The 20,765-nt window shown below is 37.0% G+C and overlaps 3 protein-coding genes across 3 annotated transcripts; all 3 read right to left on the bottom strand.

The window, feature by feature from the left end:
• Window positions 1–7: 7 nt before the first annotated feature.
• On the bottom strand, window positions 8–5,642 carry mxh (myxovirus (influenza virus) resistance H). Its single transcript, XM_057330508.1, has 13 exons — window positions 5,593–5,642; window positions 5,319–5,515; window positions 4,593–4,730; window positions 4,322–4,476; window positions 4,054–4,192; window positions 3,659–3,857; window positions 3,498–3,576; window positions 2,563–2,685; window positions 2,347–2,479; window positions 2,091–2,249; window positions 1,915–1,991; window positions 1,563–1,820; window positions 8–811 (listed from the first exon to the last, which is right to left on the bottom strand). The coding sequence occupies exons 1-13, from the start codon at window positions 5,640–5,642 to the stop codon at window positions 587–589; spliced, it is 1,932 nt and encodes a 643-aa protein (XP_057186491.1). The 3' UTR covers window positions 8–586.
• Window positions 5,643–8,369: 2,727 nt separating this feature from the next.
• On the bottom strand, window positions 8,370–11,793 carry zgc:113426 (uncharacterized protein LOC562128 homolog). Its single transcript, XM_057329811.1, has 4 exons — window positions 11,418–11,793; window positions 11,069–11,162; window positions 10,542–10,635; window positions 8,370–10,141 (listed from the first exon to the last, which is right to left on the bottom strand). Exons 1-4 carry the CDS (start codon window positions 11,437–11,439, stop codon window positions 9,428–9,430), a joined length of 924 nt encoding a protein of 307 aa, XP_057185794.1. The 5' UTR covers window positions 11,440–11,793; the 3' UTR covers window positions 8,370–9,427.
• Window positions 11,794–12,092: 299 nt separating this feature from the next.
• zgc:171459 (uncharacterized protein LOC562056 homolog) lies at window positions 12,093–13,723 on the bottom strand. The gene is made up of 4 exons (XM_057329812.1): window positions 13,611–13,723; window positions 13,439–13,532; window positions 13,267–13,354; window positions 12,093–13,162 (listed from the first exon to the last, which is right to left on the bottom strand). Exons 1-4 carry the CDS (start codon window positions 13,648–13,650, stop codon window positions 12,479–12,481), a joined length of 906 nt encoding a protein of 301 aa, XP_057185795.1. The 5' UTR covers window positions 13,651–13,723; the 3' UTR covers window positions 12,093–12,478.
• Window positions 13,724–20,765: the final 7,042 nt, after the last annotated feature.

The following is a 20,765-nucleotide window of genomic DNA, read 5'->3' as shown; positions in this document are numbered from 1 at the left end:
AAGACATTGAAATGTTTAGTAAAAATAAGCTCTACACTTATTTTCAACCCAGTGTTGGGTCAAAACGGGATAAACCCAGCTGGTGGGTTATAAATTAACCTGGGTTGTATCAGCCCAAAATGTTTCAACCAATTATTGGGTCAAATATAAACATTATATATGGGTTAATGTTAAGTCACTTACTTTACAGGTTTCTTTTACTAACCACTGCTAAACTTGTTCTGGTATAACTTAACACCTTGTTTTGCCATGCAACTTAGACAATAAATAGCTAAATAACCACCATGTTTTTTTTCCACAATTAGCTACACAAACAAGATTAACCCCTATAACAACAGTAATACATATTATTTTGTCCAATCCTGTTCATTCAGCAGGTATACAAATAAATATCGTTCATGTTTTGATGTGTTGCCATTACAATGATTACATAGGCAATCAGATTATAATCAATTATCTTGATGAGGGTTTTTTTTTTAATCAGATTTTATTAGTATAAATGTGGTTAAATTTATTCACTAATATCAACGTTTGCCTTTTCACTTGTAAGGCAGTAAAGTCCAGCGTGACTTTATGATTTCTTGTCTCAGAGGTATACACTGACCCTTTCTTGTGCCAGACTCAGTCGCTCCATGCGCTGATGTAAGTCTGCTCTTCGTCTCCCAGCATCTGTGTCCTCCACCAACAGCTTCACAACATCAGCTCCATCCCGCAGGTCCATGGCATGAGCTCGCAGCATCACCGCTGCTTCTTTCAGTATAAAGAGCAGGATCACCATGGGAATGTAGTCGGCCAGACGCTGATACACAATCTGTTTTTAGTGAGAGAACATGGAACATTTTCAGTGCACTTTTATTAAAAATATGTACTCAACTCAACTTTATATAGCGCTTTTTACAATTTTCATTGTTACAAAGCAGCTGTACATGAGACATATTGACTATTAGCAAAACAATTGAAGTTATACCTGTAGAAACAAGAAAAAGGTGAAAACACAGAAGACAGACATACCCACATACAAAACACTCCACACACACGTACATAATATGCACATGTACTAACACACATAGACACAGACACACACACGGACGCACAGACACACGGACGCGCACGCACACACACAGACACACACACACACACACAGACACGCACGCACAGTGAAAGCACACATTTAAGATAAAGGAGAGAGAAACACAGGTCAAACATTAAACAGACTATAAATTCCTGCAATATTAATTAAGTAAAAATATATATATAGGCCCGGTTTCACAATTCTATATATAGGCCCGGTTTCACAGACAAGGCTTAAAGCTAGTCCCAGACTAAAATGAATGTTTGACCTGTCTTAACTAAATATAACTTGCCCAGAAATATCTTAAAACATCTCAGTGCCAGTAAAGTTTTCTTCTAAAACATTTTTATAAAAGCAACATACATTTCTTAATTCAACTAAGGCATAGTCCTGGCTTAAGCTAAGCCGTGTCTGTGAAACCAGGCCGTAGTCTTGTAAACGTAGTAAATAAGTAGCTAAAATTTAAATAAAGGACTGGTTTAATTTGCACCTCATAATAGATAATAAGTTTCTCAGGTGTCAATTTTCTGGTGTCAAAAACCGCACAGTTATTGGGCGAGGTTGCGTTTTCACCCGTATCCAAACAAGTGGATTCATACTCTTGTCTTCTTTCCACAAACTTGAAATCCACAATTTTCTGAGTAAAAATGGGATCCTGTGTGTACACAAGTTTCTCCATGTTAATGTACTCGTGGATCCTCTTCTCCACTTTCGTTTCTTGCTTTGACTGAATGTCGTCAATCTGGTTCTAAGGGAGTGTTGGCATAAAATATGTTATCATGGCATGTGAAGATTTTTGTCAGTTGTGGTTATGTGAAATGTTGTTCGGAATTTTGACTTACTAGTATTATGTGTCTCAGATGAGGGAAGTTTGGGAAACACACCTCACACATAACCCTAAATTCTTTCTGTACGATACCTATAGAATTAAAACAAATAAGCACCATTATTGTAAATACTTTTACATCTAATCCTGATATGATTCAAAAACATCCATTAACCGGGTCTACGCATCTACCTCGAACAAGTTTCAGTGTATCCTGAGCTGGTTGTTTAAGGTCTCCAACATGTTTTTTCACCATTGATTCATACACACAGTAGTCGCTGAAGGTCACAAGTTCTCTCCCGCGATGGGCTTCGTCATAATTTTCTGTCATCTCCCTTACTGACTCCCTGACTGAAGTAAAACAAACACACATTAGTCAACTCAAATTATGAGGGTAAATATCATTCAAGGATGCAGCATTTTGTTTTTGTGTTAGAATATGACATACACAATGCTTTGGAGTCACTCAGCAGGCATTCCCATTTCTTGAAAATGGGAAGAAGCAGTGAGTAGAGATTTCCACTGCTTGATTCTCCTGTTCTGCACAACTCACTTATCTGGTCACTAAACTCCAACATTTTCTAAACATACAGAGAAACAGAAGTTTATTTTGGTCTGGCTACTATTAGACAGTGACAAAGTGACCAGCGGTTCTTGTGCTCACCTTGCTAAGATATGGTCCCATGCGCTCTGGCTCTAAAGGAGGACCTTCATCATAACTCTTCATCTCAACCCTCAAGGCAGACAAATTTATGTGAATTTGATCACTTAAAGATGGAAGAGAAGCCTGTAAAGAAGTATTTTGAAAGTATATACATTTAAATTTTGTCTGGCCAGATTTAAACTTTTACTTAAAGGAGCAATGTGGCGATTTTAGCAGCATCTAGTGGTGAGGTTGCAAATTGCCATCAATGGCTCAATCCAACCCTCCCGCCTTTCGAAGCACCATGGTGGCTGACAAAGGACTTATGCTGGGATCACCTCAAATGCAATTAAGTGATTTGCTCTTATAGGTGCACGAATAGACTCGAACTTGCAGCAGACGATGCAAATGACGCGAATCTGGAAAAATTTCAATTCGAGCGAGAAATTCATGCGAAGAGCTCATTGACCCCTACTGTTCGACGTGTCCGGATGTGTGAAGACACTCCCCGTCGCGTGATGTTTTTTTGCGTCACTCACGCGAACTAACTTTTCCGCCTGAGACCTTGTAACACTAACGAATCCCATGACACCGGGGAAGGAAAAATGGCTAATTGGGCCCACTCACTTTTGTTGCCAGCGGTTTAGACATTAATGGCTGTGTGCTGAGTTATTTTGAAGGGACAGCAAGTTTTCACTGTTATACAAGCTGTACACTCACTACTTTACATTGTAGTAAAGTGTCATTTCTTCAGTGTTGTCACATGAAACGATATAATAAAATATTTCCAAAAATGTGAGGGATGTACTCACTTCTGTGAGATACTGTATTTATTATATTGCGTTTCTGTCAATAAATCCTCCAAAAAATTACACACTAGACATTTAACACTTTCACTGGTTTATTCACAATATCTTTAGCTATGCATTTTTTTAAACCAAAACAAACAGACTTGCCTTGATATGTTGAACTAGTTCTTTTGTGAGTCTGGTGGCGAGGCAAGGTATTGTGGCTCTCTGCTCTTCAAGAAGATAACTGATGAAAGAAACACTCCTCAATGGCCTCCATATTACATAAAATAATTGATTAATATATACATTATAAATCCACATTATACCTGAACTGTGGGTGGATCGCAAAGAACTCTTTCTCCTGTCTCGTTGCTTCGGCCAAAGGAACATTTTCGTTGATGTCACTCTGGCCTCTACATCTGACCATGGTGTAACCCTTCTTAAGAGGAACAACTTTACCCTGGAGAACTTGTAAGACGTCAGCCTCTGCTCCTTTATCGATCAGGTCTGGCTTTGTCAATATTGCTGAAGAAAAAAAATGTTTTTGGAACAAAGACATTAATAATTCATGTGCAGTTCAACCTCATTTATACGGATTTCAGAAGTCACTTTATTGTGACAAAAAATATTTCACCTAAAAACTGGAAACATACTTGTGTAGGTTTGTAGTTTTTTTAGTTTCTTATTAAAATGATCATTGAAATATTTATATGAAACAGACCTAAAGTCCTCGAGCCGTTTGGATCCACACCCTGCGCCATTCTAAGAGCTTCTGTGGTTGCAACGTCAACATTGCAGGGAACAACAACCAAATTGATGGTTTCTTTCTTCTCAATAAATTTCGCAATAAGGCGTCTAATCTGCAATAACCAAACATTGAGACCAAACATTGATGTTGTCAGGTCATTATAAAAAACGTGCGTATGATGTGCACAGTGATTGTACAAACTAAGACATGGAAATGTTAATATTCAACAAGCATAATTCACCTGGTCTCCAATGTCTTCAGGTTGACCTTGCACAGGTACTCTTGTTATACCGGGTAGATCGATCAGTGTGAGGTCACACACGTCAGGTGATGTAATCTCTAAACTGATGAGATCATCACAGATTCCCACTCCATCCCCAGCAAGCATATTCTGTGCTGTAAAGACATTACAATACAGATACTCACTAAAACATTTAACTTTACATTAGGTTTCAGTCATCATTGATGCAACTTAAATGTTTAACAAGAATTTGTAGATAATGAGTCCTGACCTCTTCTGACAAAACCTTCAACTTGTTTGGGATCATGAAACGTCTCTCTGACTTCTTTGTAGGAAATTACAGCCGTCCAGTCGGTTCCAAAATTCAGTTTTCTGAGTTTAAGCTCCAGTGGACAGCGAGTGACGATACCTGAATGAACCAAACCGGGTGTGTTTACATTTTTACAAACGTATTTATTTAGTATTGAATTCAAATCGTTTAGGCTATGTAGCCTATGCAGTCTATAAATTAAGTGCAATAAATGTGAATAACCTTATAACCAAAAATATTATTAGATCCTTCATGAAATTTTATGGCATATAAGTCACACTTAAGATTACAATATTTAATATTAAAATCAATAAAAAAAATTAAAACAAGCATCATGAAGTCAAAGAAAAATGTTTCTTCAAAAGAAACATGATGCTAGAGCTTTTCTCACAATTCATTTTACATTTATTAGCCAGTTTTTTAATGATGTTCAATCAACAAGATGATTTTAATACATTGTAGATGAGGAGTAAGCTCACATATTAGACCACAATAAGGTGATAGATTTTTGTTTTAATTTAACACTTAATTTATTGGTTTACAATATACATATTTGTCCTTTCGTGGTTGTTTTACTTCAAAAAGTGTGCTAAAAATGAACTAAATATCTCAAATTAACAGCACACAGTTATTTGTATTTCATTTATGACATTCATACATTTTAAGACCAGGAATATAATCACTCACCACTTCCACGAGGTAGAGCCACTCCTGACAGAGCCTCCAGAACAGAGCTTTTCCCCGAGCTCTGGTCTCCCACCACCGCAATGGAGGGCAATGCAAGTTCCTTCTCAATGCCAATTTTCCTCATGAAGTCAATCATCTCGATGTAGGGCCGAACCTGCGCTTCCCACTGTTTTAGAAATATCCCGCTGTTCTCTGGACTGAATGGATTGAATAACACTTATTAACAGTTTGTTCAAATGTTTTCAATACGATTGGTATAGAAAGTTTTCCTTACCTGTTTTCATCTAAAGAATCAAAGTCCAACATTTCTGGTGAGCTGTCCATACTGAAAAGAAATACATATTATTGGGTACATTTATATATGTTGCAAGTTGTATTGTATTGTGTGCATTTAAAACCAAGAATAATCAAATTCCTTAAAATAACCTACTTCTGGTTCAGATGAACTCGAGATCAAATATTTCAGAAGTCAAGAAAAGATTATGTTGTCCAGATGTACAGTTCTGGCAAATAAGTCTCAGATGCATCATCTACACCTTATATACGGCAGATCTTTGTGGTGCCGAGGTCACGGGGAGCTCCAAGAAGAACAATAGTCAAGCACTCATAAGCAGTTTTTAGTTAAATAAATAGGACATGGTCAGCACTTGGCAATGCTAAACTGACCTTGAGTTGAAAAAAAAAGAAAAGAATAAATGCAAATATTATGGGATGTGGACAAATGCTTAGGACAGCTGTTGACAGGAACTAACTCATTTCTGCCACAGTCGATGTCTTACATATTTAAGATTAATATTGTTTTATGGATGAGGAAATAGATACTGACCAAAGCTGAACTGTAAAAACTATTTATATATGCATATGAAAATCTTGTGCGCACTTTCAGTAAATCATTTGCATTGTTAAAATAAATGATATTTTTGTGTTGTCGATAAATTTACAGATTTAAGCATAATTTATTGTTAGCATGAACTTAACTTTTACTCAGAAACCTCAACATTTTCTATTTGTTGGTCTAATTTAGCACAAAAAATAGAATTAAACAAATAAATGGCCCAAAATTAGATTGTTACCTCCATTAAATAATGTACATTACCATTACATTTGTTTATATTTTGACGTCAAAAATTATATATAAATGGCTATGAATTCATTGTTACTGCCTGTGAGATTACAGTAGGCTATGTTGTGAAGTTCAGTAAGATTATTTTAACCGATTATCAATGCTAACAAAATAAAATATATATTCTACAAATGCACTGCATTAAAATATTTTAAAGTACTTTTCATACACTGTCTATTATATGTTATACTCCTTTATGGTTATTATAGTATTCATCATTATATTACAACAATGTTAATACTTTTAATGCTGTTGAAAAGAAAAGTCAATCATTACGTTCTCACCTTTTAACAGTGGTGGACAGTAACGAAGTAAATTTGCCTGAGTACTGTACTTACACTTTCTGAGTATCTGTACTTTACTTGAGTATTATTTTTTCGGAGTACTTGTACTTTAACTTCACTACATTTGAAAGACAAATATCATACTTTTTACTCCACTACATTTATAAAAAGGTCCAAAAGTAGAAAATGGTTTCTATGCAGCGGGGTTTCCTGTGTGCGCAATTTATCTGGATGCAGACTCCCCATATAGCAGGACCTTTTACTGTTGCCAAGTATTTCAGTTTTTCTAAGCTCGCGGTTTTCCGGCAAGCTTTGAATGGCCATTTGGCGGATTTTTGTATGCAAATCTGGGAACTCTGGGATCTTCCCCGCTAAACTAATGTAAACGTATAGGCGCTGCTACACCGTTGATAGCGCTCTAAAAAGGCAAATAGAATAAAAGACGAAAAAGGCACATGTTAAAGTGTGGTGTAATCATCTGTGGGTTACGATCAGTCAAAGATCATAGAAACATTGTCATGAAAATGATCGGCATAACGGCTAAACGGTAAATAAGCATCACATACACCTTGAGCGTGTTAACTTCTGATCTGCTGCTATATCATTTAAAGCGATTTGGAAAATGAATGATGTTTTTACTGAAGTAACTATAGTTGAAGTGTTCCTGTATATCTGTATAAAAACAATAGAACCCTGCCCAAAATACAACATAAAATGTAATGGATTTAATGGTTATGTTGGGAATTGTACACTGTAAAAAAAATTCCGTAAAATTTACGGTGAAAAACTGGCAGCTGTGGTAGCCAGAAATCCACCGTAAAAAATACAGAGAAAATGTTATTTGGTTTACGGAACACAAAAAGTGGACTGTGAAATTAACGGTAAAAACTGGTGGTATATTTTTGTTAGATATATAGTGATTAATACGTTTAACAGTGAGAAAAAGTATTTTTTACAAAAATTAAATGCAAGAATTACAGTGATGGCTCTTATATGTATATTACGGTATATTTTGTTAGAGATACGTTGTTTAGTACATTTAACTGTGAGAAAAAGTATTTTGTACAAAAAATAAATGTAAAAATTACAGTGTTGGCTTGTATATATATTACGGTATATTTTGTTAGAGATACGGTGTTTAATACATTTAACAGTGGGGAAATGTATTTTTTACAAAAAATAAATGCAAAAATCACAATGATGGCTTGTATATATATTACGGTATATTTTTGTTACAAACACGGTGCCAGTGCATTTTACAGTGGAGTAATGTATTTTACCCCCCAAAAAAAAAAAAAAAAACCTGCTTTGGCTGATATATACATTTACGGTGTTTCATTGTTACTAAAACTGAATTAAACCATTTATCGTTTTACGGTCTTTTACTGTCATGGTTTAGCAGTTTTTCACCGTAAAATCTACAGACATTTTTTACAGTGTACTATGGATAGGCCTACTTGTTGTCTACCTGTATGTGATGGATTCTATTGGTGGGATGGTAAATCCTATTGGAATAAAACCCCAAACACACTACAAAAGGGGAATTTAATTAAAAAATCTCATTCTAATTCAAAAAATGCATTGTTTTTTTTCAGCAGGGATGGTATTTGCAGTAAAACCACAGTATCCACAAATTTACCATTTTCTATAGGAACCTCCAATTAATAATCTTTAGTAAAACCACAGCAACTAAAAATACCATAGTTTCATTATACTAGCTATAGTTTATGTTTGTAGTTAAATTATGGTAATACAAATGGTAATAAGTCCAACAAACACATGGCTTCTACACTTTATTATTTACAAGAACCTTACTACTTACTGGTAAATTGCTGCTAAAACTGGTAAAAGGAATATACAAATAAAAGAACACTGCTCATAAATACATATAGGCCTAGGGGGCTAATGAGGATAATTAGGCTAAATGATAATACAGGATTATATCTAAACTAAACATATGTGTGCTAAACATATAAAGCTCTTAAAGGAGTTGCTCACTGCAAAATTTGCCCCCACTGACTTTCCACAGTAGGAATAAAAATGACTATGGAAAGTCAATGGGAGCAAATTTTGAAGTGAACTACTCCTTTAATACAACTGATACTGTGAGCTACTCAATGTATTCAGTTGGTTGCTTCAGAGGCATAAGTTATACGACAATAAAACAATGCACAACTGACATAAAGGAAATTTACTTTTAATACTTGAGTACTTTTAAAAGCACGTACTTCTCTGTACTTTTACTCAAGTAAGAATCTGTCTTTACAACTTTTACTTGTAGTGGAGTAATATTTGACCAGTATTATCTGTACTTTCACTCAAGTAAGGAAGTTGTGTACTTCGTCCACCTCTGCCTTTTAAACATGTACTTCATTAATTTTTTGTTTAACAAAAAAACAAAAAGACAAGTGTTTAATTCTAAACAACGTAACTTGAAGTTCATTCAGATGCAGTGCTTTACAAATTAACAGCTTTCTGTAGACCAGAATTGTGAAAAAAAATGTTCAACAGTTCAACAAATGAACAGTTTTGAAGCAGGTGCTACTGCAATGTTTTAATTTCCACTTTGCACTACTCCTGAAAAGTGTCCTCTTAGTAAAGACAACTAAACTATAAGACGCTTGAACGTGCAGTACTTTTTTATTTTAAGTACCCTCCTAACCACGAACCAAATGCACAGAATGACTCTGTGTACTGTGATCTCAAAATCTCTCGATTAATTTTTCAAACAAAAATATTAACCGCTTCCTATCCTCCACATGAGGAGAACCCGGCTGGACGTGTCCGTTTGTCCCCAGAGTCATGGTGGTAAAAGTCTCTCTGTCCCTTTCAAGAGCCGCCCTATCCCGCTCTAGTCTCGCTCTGTCCTGTTCCAGAGACGCTCTCTCTCTGTCAATAGCAGCTCTGTCCTTTTCCAGCTGTAATCGGTCTCTCTCCAAAGCTGCTTTCTCCCTCGCTGCAACAGATCTCTCTCGCTCCAGGAGCATTCGCTCTCGGTCCAGATCTGTATGTTCCTTCTCTAGAAGCAGTCTCTCTTTCTTGAGCTTTGCTCTTTCAATGTGTAGCTCATCCTGATTCTCTGGAGGACTCTTAATGCTTTCCACCGGCCTTACTTTCTCAGGTTCCAATGGTTCTGACAAGGTTACTGCATCCTGCACGATTTCTTGAGTGTTGACCTCGATTACAGAATGTGTCAGTAATTCTAGAATATCACTCCCCATTTCAACCTGATACATCTTCTTGCTGGGCTGGGCTGCACATTCAGATTCAGATTCGTTGGCTAGGTTGCTCAGTAGGGTTGGTTGTGGAGAGTCGACCTCACTAGGATCTCCATCAACAGCCTTTTCCATTAGTCTGAACCATCGCCAGGAGTCAGGTTTTACTGTTTCGACGTCTTGTGCGAGAGCTTTCAAAACCTAGAGAAAAAGTATGGATAGAAACGTACATTAAGGGCATGCTGTCCAAATTTAGTTTTGCATTTTCTCAAGATAATTAGTAGAGCTTGCCCATTTGTATTCCAGACTAAATACGATTCAGTCAATGCAATATCACTCATGTCAATAAAGTAGCATATGATGCAATCACTCCGATCAGATCCCTAAATATATAAGCCATAACAGTAATGCTTGAGGCTTTTTAAACAGCAGCTGACCATGTGCAAAGGAGAAAAGGGAAATTATTTGTTGCCTTGATTAGGGCCTTTCAAATACTCCAGCCAACAAATGTTTGATAAATCAATATGGAAACACAATAATGGCAGATCGATAACATTAATATCGATACATAAATAGAAAAGACACCATTTGCTCATCTTACCGAGTATTTGCATTTTAAATTTTCCCACTTTTTCTTTGCCCTTTGAGCAGTAATATTTCCACCCAAGTCCGATGTAGCTTCTTTTATGAAAAGCCTACAGTAAAAAAATAAGTTGATCACTGTAGAAAACCACAATAACCTCAAACAACACAAAAGCATAGCCTTAAGGCTAAAATATACTACAAGACTTTTTCTCAGATTTAGCCCAGATTTTCAATCTGGACTTGCTGCAGAAAGTCTGTGCCAGTCTGCAAATTTGATCAGTTAGTGTGTTTCTATCTGAAACTTTCAAAAAGTCTGCAAGTGTATGATGTCTAGTTTAAAAAAAAATCTGTTCAGATTTTAAAAGTCTTGTAGTGTATTCCAGCCATTAGGAAGATTAAACATGGTTCGACTAAAAATAACATGGTTAACCTATGGTTATTGTGGGACCATAGTAAATGTGTGGTTACTATGGTTTTGCAACCTAAAACCATGGTTGCTAGAGTTAAATCGTGGTTAATTTGGAGGGTAATTCAGATACATACTCCCATCCATTTTTGCATGTGTTTCTCCAGCCTGAGAATAAATATCCATGAGCCATACGCCATCTGATCAACGTCTCTGTGTCCTTGTAAGACCCTATAACACAACAGTATGAGAAACAAACAGTTCAATATTCATTTCAATGGGAGCTTTAAGGTGTGAACGTAAACACTCAGGACATTAACAGCATGTTTAAATTGTTAAACAAAACAGATGCATGTATCAAGCGCAATTATTGGATTAAAATGATTATCTAAACTATTCCAAATAAACTTAATACAGCCTTAGAGAAAAATGTAACAGACACGTTTGAAACTTTTCCACGCAGACATTATATAGGTTTACACTAACAATGTTGAGGCATCTCCGCCATTGGCAAGGTGAAACAGATGCGAGATCTCCGAGATCGCTGTTATGAGATAAACCGTAATATCATATATTTGTCCTATTTCTTGAACTTCTTCCACGACTGTTTGTATCTCTGGTATCTATTCTTTCGCTGGCCCGTTTCTAACAGAAACTCACAACGAAGAAGCGACCCCTAGCGGCCTGGAGAAAAACTGTCTACAACCTGTACACTCAGACACAATTTTAAAATCTGCCATCATTTGTTCAGCCTCAGTGCGTTCAAAACCTCTATATGACCTTTGGTTCTGTGGCACAGAAAACAAGATATTTTGAGACATTTGGCTTTGTGTCAATACAATGGCAGTCAATGGGGTGGGGGGTAGTGCTGTTTAGGTCCCAACATTCGTCAAAATATCTTCTTTTGTGTTCTGCAGAAGAAAGTCAAACAGGCTTAGGATCACATAAGGATTAAATGATAAAATAAATTTTTATTTTGGATGAACTATCCCTTTAAGTCCTAATTTTTGTTTGTCTAATGTCCTTTTTTTCTTCTTTTTTATTATCTACTACTACAATCTCGACAGCTGCTTGTCGGTCCATACATGTTATAAATTGCACCCTTTGGTAAAAAATCTTTCATTATCTCTTGCAAAGAGATGAATGAACATAAAGTGCAAATTTTGTGTTTGTTTTACATTTATTGTACAGCACCAAATGTATCATTTACCTGAAGACATTGGTATCATAAGATACATATGTTATATTAGAACCGTTCAGATATCTAGATGTCACACTCCAGTTACAAATCAACAAAACGCTAAATATCTTTTATCTTGAAAAAAATACATCTATTTTTGGTCCCTGTGTATCTGAATTCCATTCTTGGCATCAGATGTGGGCATGTTGATCAAACACAAACACTCACAGAGCGTGAGATACAAAAATAATTTACTAACAAAGGTTAGATGGTCAATACAGACCAAAAAGACAACAACTCAAGCAGAATTCCATTACTCCTTACGCAGTTTGCATTTAATTGTCCTTTCCTTCCTTGATTCTTTGCTTCAAATCTTTTCAATCACTTTTTCAAGTAACCTTGATAATTTTTCTCTGGTCTTGCCATGAGGACAATCTAACCCATTACACTCTGCACCGCTTTTTACACGTTTGGCGAAATCCGGAGACCTTTTGTCTCTTTCAAGAGCCAGTCTGTCCCTGTGTAAATCTCGTCTGTCTTTCTCGAGTCTGACTTTGTCGTGTTCCAGTGTTGCCTTGTCTCTTCCGACCGCGGCTTTGTCTTTTTCTAGCTGAGCTCGGTCTCTCTGTAGCGCAGCTCTTTCTCTATCCGCAAGGGCCCTTTGCCGCTCCAAAAGAGCTTTCTCTCTGTCCAGGCCTCCAAATTCCTTCGCCAGAAGTTGTCTCTCTCTTTGAAGTTTCGGTCTCATAATGTCCAGACTCCCTTTACCAGCTTGTTTGCCTTTTAGTCTTCCCTGCTTAACCGAATGTGGTGTGCTCCCTGGTGTTACATTTATCGCAGTTTCTTCCTCTTCCAAGAATTCCAGTATTTCACCTCCAACTTTTATCTGTCGTAACCTCTTACTGGGCTGAGGTGCTTCATTACTGACAACAATTGAGGAAGTCTGGTTGATCTTCTCCTCGAATTCCTCACTCAGTGCATCATCCATGAGATTAAACCATTTCCAGCATGTGGGGTTCTTCTCCACACCACTGGGAGGATATTTTGCATCCTTGGAATAAATTGGAAAGAATATTAAACTGTTCCATGTAAGCTTTGCTCTTTAAATGAAACTTAACTTTCACGACATCAGCATTAAATGGCAATGAAGCCAACCTTGTATCTTGCTTTTAGGTTTTCCCACTTTTTGGCAATCTGTTCAGTTGTCATCCTTTCCTCAAGCCCCATTTCTCTTAGAATTGCGCTGAAAAATAAATATAATGATAACTTTTAATAAAACTATGAACTGTGGGAGATCAAAGGCACTTAAATGGGGACAATAACGCACCCCCAGGCTGTTTTTGAAGAATTTTTCCTCCCGTCAAAAAGCGCTGAGTTGCTTGACCGCAGCTGTATCAGTTTTTTGATGTCCTCATCAGGCACTGCACACACACACACTCAAGTTAACACAATCGTATAATCACGTTAACAATTCATTTTACGCAAAACGAACGACTTACTTTTATAGATGAGTTTAGAACTGGTCGATGATGAATCCATGTTTTAAATCACTTCGTAAAATAGATGTCTAGGGCCCTTAATAGTGCACGTTTGCAGTGAGCTTCTGGTACCATTTCCACCATGTCAAAATGGCGCCTTCCGAACACGGCCTACATAGGCTGGCTTCTAAGTGCCCTTGTTTGGAGCGAGTCAGTATGCGTGTTTAAAACGCAAATGAAAACTATACTAATATTAAACCATCAAAACGGGGTTTCTTGTGAAAAATACAATCAAACACTTTTAAATGAACAATTTTTACTACTTTTAAACAAAAACTCTGCTCTCTTGTGGGGGCGGGGCTTAGCGGCTCAAAGTCAGTATATAATTGGACAGTTACTATATGCCTAAATAATAATGGTGTTATTTCAAATCTTTTTGGTTTAGAATTCATTTAAATGTATATTTAAGTTCAGTATTTGTGTGAAATTGCCGGAAAGTGAATCACGTCATAGACGGTTTTGTCATGTGATAACAGTTACTTTTCTCTGCGCAGGCTAAAACAGACCAAACACAGTCGTTTGTGTGTTTTTTTTTTTTTTTTTGATGTTACAGATTGCTGGGAATGCTTTTTGTTGGTATGAAGACACAAATGTTTAAAAATGGCCGTTTATAGTAGTGGTGGGCAGAGCGAGGCTTCGTGAATCATCAAACAAATCTCGGTCTTACTGTTTTAGTTATTTACTATAATACAACTATGGTCATTTAAGAATATCAAAAGTGATGTTTTTTGTTTGTTAAGCAGATGTTGACCCAGAAATACTGGCGTGTATGTTGCATCATGCTTATATGCTCATATGTTTTTCGTAAACTTAAATTTTAACATGTCATTTTAATGCTATTACTTTACCCAGCGTATTTAGCTCGAGATATCAACTTTGTGATCAGGCATTACAACTACCTACTAAATTGGGTCCTAAGCGGACACAATTCACACGGGAACCGAATTTGTCATGACAACGTTTCAACGGAGTTGCGAAACACATTTTCTGCGTCCCAATTCGCCTACTTATTCTATGCCCTAATAGTTTAGTATTTTTGATTGCAGAGCTAAAGAGTATGCAGACACTAGGACACACTGACGCGAAACGGAAGTGACGACTGTTGCCTGGACAACAGACATCCTTAACAAAACACAGACATCAACAAACAACTCCTTACATGATAAATACTGAAAAAGAAAAGCTTAAATGTATTATGTACTGTATTGTTTAATGTATTGATTCCGATAAATACTGAATAAAGAAAAGCTTAAATGTACTGTATAGTTCAATGTATTGATTTAGTGAGGCATCATTTAATTGATTAATTCTGTGTAGCGCAACTAAAACTCCCCCCTCTCGCGATGTCACTACTTGATCAGTACCGGAAGTAGTTTTTAAATAGTGATTGTCGATATATTTTTTGTAAAACATGCCAAGGTTAGTATGTGGCACAAATGAAGCTCATTAAAACAAATGATAAAAAATTAAATTGAACTGAACAGTTTAAATTTGTTATATACTATTTGGGAAATACAGATATGCGTCTAATTTATTATTAGATATATTCAATTTAATAGTTCTACATATGTGAGCAAACTTTTAACAAATTGATGCATTTAAGAAACAGAATCAATGCATTTATTCATTAATTCAGTTTATTTATTGAACTTCCATTTTTCCACTCATTCACTACCTCAGTCATCTACTGCTTCATTTGTATTGTGAAATTGTTAATTGTTGAACATGGCATTGACTTTTAGGTCATGTTCATCAACACAGTAAGACAAAAATGTTTCCATGTCTTCTCGAAAGTAAAACATAAACAAAGTCATCCTTCTCCGCTGAGAATTGACCTCTGAGGACCTTCCTGAGGGTCTTTTGTTGTTCTCTCTTCATCCCCAAAAAGGCAGGCTTTGTCACCTCATCACGGAACAGATCTCTGCTACCCACCTGGTGAAGTAAAGATCCAAGTTTATACATGCATGCATACATGCAAAATGTTTAAAAAAATGTCTTTAATTACCAAATAACAAATGCAAACTTGATCCAGCACAATCAACTTATCCTAGATGTTGTTTAACTTTCAACCATTTAAAGCTATTTTCTTATTAAGGACAGCAAGTAACTGTAATTGGGCATCGGAAAAAAAAAAAACATTTCTGCAAAATTTTCCTCAGGCAGCTGTGAACCAAATACATGAGTCACTACAAAATCAGTAAGCTCAATATCAGGTCTCATCATCATCTTGGACCAGCAAACAGTGTCAGAGGTGAACTCTTAATTTGCATGTTTTGTAGCCTTTACATTTGTGTCCTGCAAATAGCATATATGTACTTATTGTTATTTCTTGGATTAAGATACAGTATGTAAGAAGTGGCAAGCGTACACGGAGTGCACATATAACAAACTGTGATACTGTAATTGATCCTGTGAGTGAGTTTACTTAACAACGATTTAGACAATCGTTGACGTATTGCAATCTGTATGTTCATTGCTGTGCTTGATTAAATGTGTGGTGAGTGGTTAGTGTTCTTGACTGGCATCCTATCGTCGAGGGCTCGAATCTTGGTTGAAGCGTTCTTCACATCGCTCTAGGAGTCATTTAAAAATGAGTGTTTCTTTGTTATGTTTTTTTTTTATTTCGAGTTTTTATTATTTGTCTGACAACTGCGTGAGCCTGGTTTTGTAAACTTTAGGCTCTATGTTGTAAATGACTATGGGCTGTTTTGGCAGTGAAAATGAAGATTAATAAAAGAAATCAAACCACAACGTCTCACAAAAGATTTGTATTAAAAAAATGTTATTTGCTCTGCTGTCGAAGGACTTCAGCTTCCTTCTTTTTCTTTCTTTTTTTTACATCAATTTACATCACAATTTACCATGTAGTTCAGTCATGCAATGTATAGGCGTACTTTATGCTGGGTGTTTACTAATGCCCTGAAGCCCATTCTCCAACTCTGAAAACGGCTGTGAATCTTTGATCATGTCCACTCAAAGCCTAATCAATGTCCTTTGCACTTGCTAAAAATACAATAAAAATGAATAATGAATTCTGTGTAAATATATTTTTTAATTATGTTGTATAGCTTTTTATAGGATTTGAGGGCTTAAAATTTGTGTTCTTTAATTACTGTGCATGAGATGCCCAGAATTTGTAGTGAACACATACATACCTAAGAACAGCAGATGTTTTGACTACACCTATGCCCATCCAATAAATGAAGGTGGTAGGAGTCCATGTGTTTCAACATTGATAAGGTGTTATGATTGCCTCACACGGCTGTTCTCAAAATGGTCCCATGGGCTACAATTGACCTTTGACTTTTGACTGCACTCATCTTATGGTTTATGTCAAATGCCAAATTATCCAACATAAATCAATAGCACAACATTTGGCTCTGTTTGTTTAGTAAAGTTTGGCTATAGATTTCACATTAAATGATATCCCAAGATGATCACTGTCCATAGATCACTACAAACATGGTTTTTTTTGGTTTTATTTCATGGTTTACAGTTAAATCAGTTATAGACAGTGGTTTATGAGTTTGCTTTCAGATCAACACTCCCTAGTGGCGAAATGTCGTCGAGTTTTGAAACGTTTCGAAACAGTAATGACGCAACGAAGCCTCGTTTGCTAAAAATCACGTGATTTAGCCTGTTTGATACGCGCTTCGAGTTCGAAGCACTGATTCGATACAAAAGATTCGATACAAAAGATTCGATACGGGTTAACTTTCGAAGCTTCATGAAGCATATTTTGAAAGCGCCCATCACTAGTTTATAGGTTTAAAGGATTATGTTACAGAATGTACAAATGTTTGCAAAACACATTGTAATAAAATGCGGCTCTGTTGAAGATTCGGCTTTCTGAGGTATACAAACAACGATGACACACATGCATGACGTAACTTCTTACAGTTACAGTTATATTGGTTAACGTTAGATTACTCAACAACATTTTTTGATCCATTTTCCAGTCTGTCTGTCTGTCGCACTTGACTGTTAAAGGCCTGTGCCAAACTATTAATAATAGAGGGTGTTTCTTTCCTAATGAAGATACAATCAACAAGTCCTGTCAACATACAACCCATCAATTAACTGCTTACAAATAATTAAATAAAGAAGATGTTCCAGGACGATGGTAAGAAGATATTGCTTGAAAGAATATGACAAAAGGCCTATTTACAGTAAAAAAAAAAACGATTCTGTGCACAATAGCACCACCTTTGGTTGATTGGTTACTTAGCGATTTGCATCATATTGATACTGAATGCATTTTTCATGATCATATTTGTAATGTGTAAGGGTGTCCTTTGTGTTCAGTGTTGTCCAGTATGGAGGAAGGGGGCTAATCTCTGTGAATATGTCCTTAAAAGTACCGATGCTGTTTTCCTTTTAAATTATTAAGCTCCTTCAGCGGCTTTAAACCATTGAGAAGATTAGTGAGGTTATTCTGTGAGTGTGTTTATGCTCGTGTGTGTGCTTTTCCAACTGAAGTGTGCAGAGTTGAAGCCATGTTTGTCTTCCCAATTTTGTTCTTTGTATGGCAAGACATTGTCTGTTACCTTGCTTGTGGATAATGGATGCCCATTATATTAATTGTTAGTTGACAAATGTCCTTATAAGACATGTATTTAAAGGGATAGTTCGCACAAAAATGGAACATGAGAAATTGTGAAGAAACTTTGTTGGTAATCCTGCTGTGTTTGTGTGTGGGTTTGCTTGTATGTGTGTCTTCAGTGTAATCCTACGTGTGCATTTGTGCACGTGAATGGTTGTGAATGTTAAAGCATGCATCCCTTGTGGTTAGCATCATTTCATGCCGTATGGCGACATGGACGCACAAACAACTCCACGTGTGGGCAGGGTTTGACATCATCAAGCGTCATCGCCGTGGTAAGGTGATACGGGAGGGCAGGCCGTGGAACAGCAAAGACAGTTGGCTTGATCTCTAACTTTCCAGAGGCGTGGTTGGGGGAAGGGATTTGATGGGTTCAAAATGACAAACCGGAGAATTAGGATGAAGATAAGTCCCAATATAATGGTAGACGTCTCAGTTTAGTTGTTTTACCCTGAATGCCAACTTTAATGAGTATTAACTGTGGTCTGGAATTGGTGAGGTAGGGGTCTTACAACAGAGGTGGACGTGGGCTGGATGCTCAGCCCTGAGTGGCGGGTTTAGCGATGGTGCTCACATTGTGAGAGTCGACCACGCTGTAGCCGAGCGGATAGGCAGCACTATTTATAGCTAATCCTGTTTAAGCGAGGTCATGCTCTCTACCATCCCTGAGATAGAGCAGTGGAGTTAAACACTCGCGTGCCAGTATGTGAGGAGCACCACATGAGCTTTTCGTTCATTCTACCAAAAAGGACAAATCTAGGCCCAGCACACACATTTATGCAACACATGGGTTTCTACTGTATTTATTTTGCATCTATGGTAGATTTAGATGCAAAAGTTTAAATCTTTAACCCAGTCCCTGACAAGGGATATATGAAATAGTCTATTTGTTGGGTGCCCGGTATGGAGCAGCAAGGCTATCAAATAGTAAAGTGAATAATTTTTTGGAACAAATCAAATAAATAAATAAAGTCTTCTGTGCATTAGTCATTCAGATTACACTGTTCATCAAAAATGAAATTTATTATTCTATGCTATATATAGTCATTCACTCATATATTAGATGTTGCTGGATAGTGGACGTAAAGTCTCTAGCAAGATATTAATTTGTAAATTTCTACTATATGGCCCTCTTCTGGCTGCCAATAATACAACCTCACGTTTTTTCCTACTCGGAGCAATCAGATGGCAATAGGCTTGTTCGACTTGATGCGGCTCCGCAAGATCCGACAGGCGGATGGCATCAAAGTACTGCAACAGCGATTCGAAAAACCATAAAAAAGTTCATGGTCTCGCGGTACTTTGATGTTATCCACCTGTCGGATCTTGCGGTGCTGCATCAAGTTGAACAAGCCTAGTATCTCTGTTGGTTGCTGGCTATGTCTCAATCAGCTCCCTCAGTAGTCAGGGCACTGACCAGGGAGTCAGACATTTTAAGGGCTGTCTAATTCGCAAAATCCTTCCAGTGCACTGAAACGTTCGTTCCCTAAAATTCCCACAATGCACCGCAAAAACCAGGGAGCATTGATGCTCCCTGTGTTCCCTTACCGAGATCACGTGACAAGTTTTGAAGACGTTTAACCGAAATCGCAGAAGCCAAGTCAATTAACTTCATGAAACACGATATAACTTTTGAAAAGACAAACGCTATTTTATGTATTAGGGGTGTAACGGTAAGTGTATTCGTACCGAACCATCACGGGTAAAATTACAAATGAAGTGATCATTACTATGCCCTAGTCCCTTCGAAGGGCAGAGCCCTTGCAGTTTAGACTTTGGAGTGAACAGGGCATGTGGGTGCCATTATGTAGACATTTGGAATGCACTTGGCAAAGGGAGCGACTACAACGTTATTTCCTCATGATCTTCAGCTGACATGTTCCTGTGACAACGCAGCATGGTGTCCGTCAGCAGATGTTGCTGTTTTAATGGCATAACTTAAGCATAAAACCAGTGCTGTAGTACTTGAGTCCGGACTCGAGACGTTTTTCTGTGGTCTCGGACTTGTCTTGGACTCGTTGGTATCTGGACTCGGACTTGTCTCGGACTCGGTCATTGGACTCGCCAAATGTTCTTGTTGGTCTCGACCGAGTCCGATGATATTTTCTCCTTCCAAACAAAACCATTGATGAAGCATTTATGTTTGCTTTAGTTGGACTCTTGACTTTCATTAAGTTAATTCTCTTTCCTCTTGGAGTAGGTTACTTTTTGTGACAGGGGTTAAGCTGTAAAAAAAATCATAAATAATACTAAATTAAATTATACTAAATGACTGATTTGAGTGTTCTGGTTCACACAACGCTAAGATACTGTGCCAAATTAAACTGTTACTGTGATACTGTGCCTCAACAATTGTATTTTAGCACACTGTTATAACAGACAATGAAAACCAAACGTTAAAACACAAGAATCAAGAACCCAACTAAAGAAAATACTGATCACAATAATGATGTTTGTTGAAACTTCTACATTCTTTCAACATTAATTGAGGTGGCAAAAGTGATGTTGATTCA

Source organism: Triplophysa rosa, linkage group LG3 (assembly GCF_024868665.1).
Source record: "Triplophysa rosa linkage group LG3, Trosa_1v2, whole genome shotgun sequence".
Taxonomy (NCBI): domain Eukaryota; kingdom Metazoa; phylum Chordata; class Actinopteri; order Cypriniformes; family Nemacheilidae; genus Triplophysa; species Triplophysa rosa.
The sequence above is the reverse complement of the archived record's forward strand: the minus strand, read 5'-3'. Positions and strand labels throughout refer to the sequence as shown.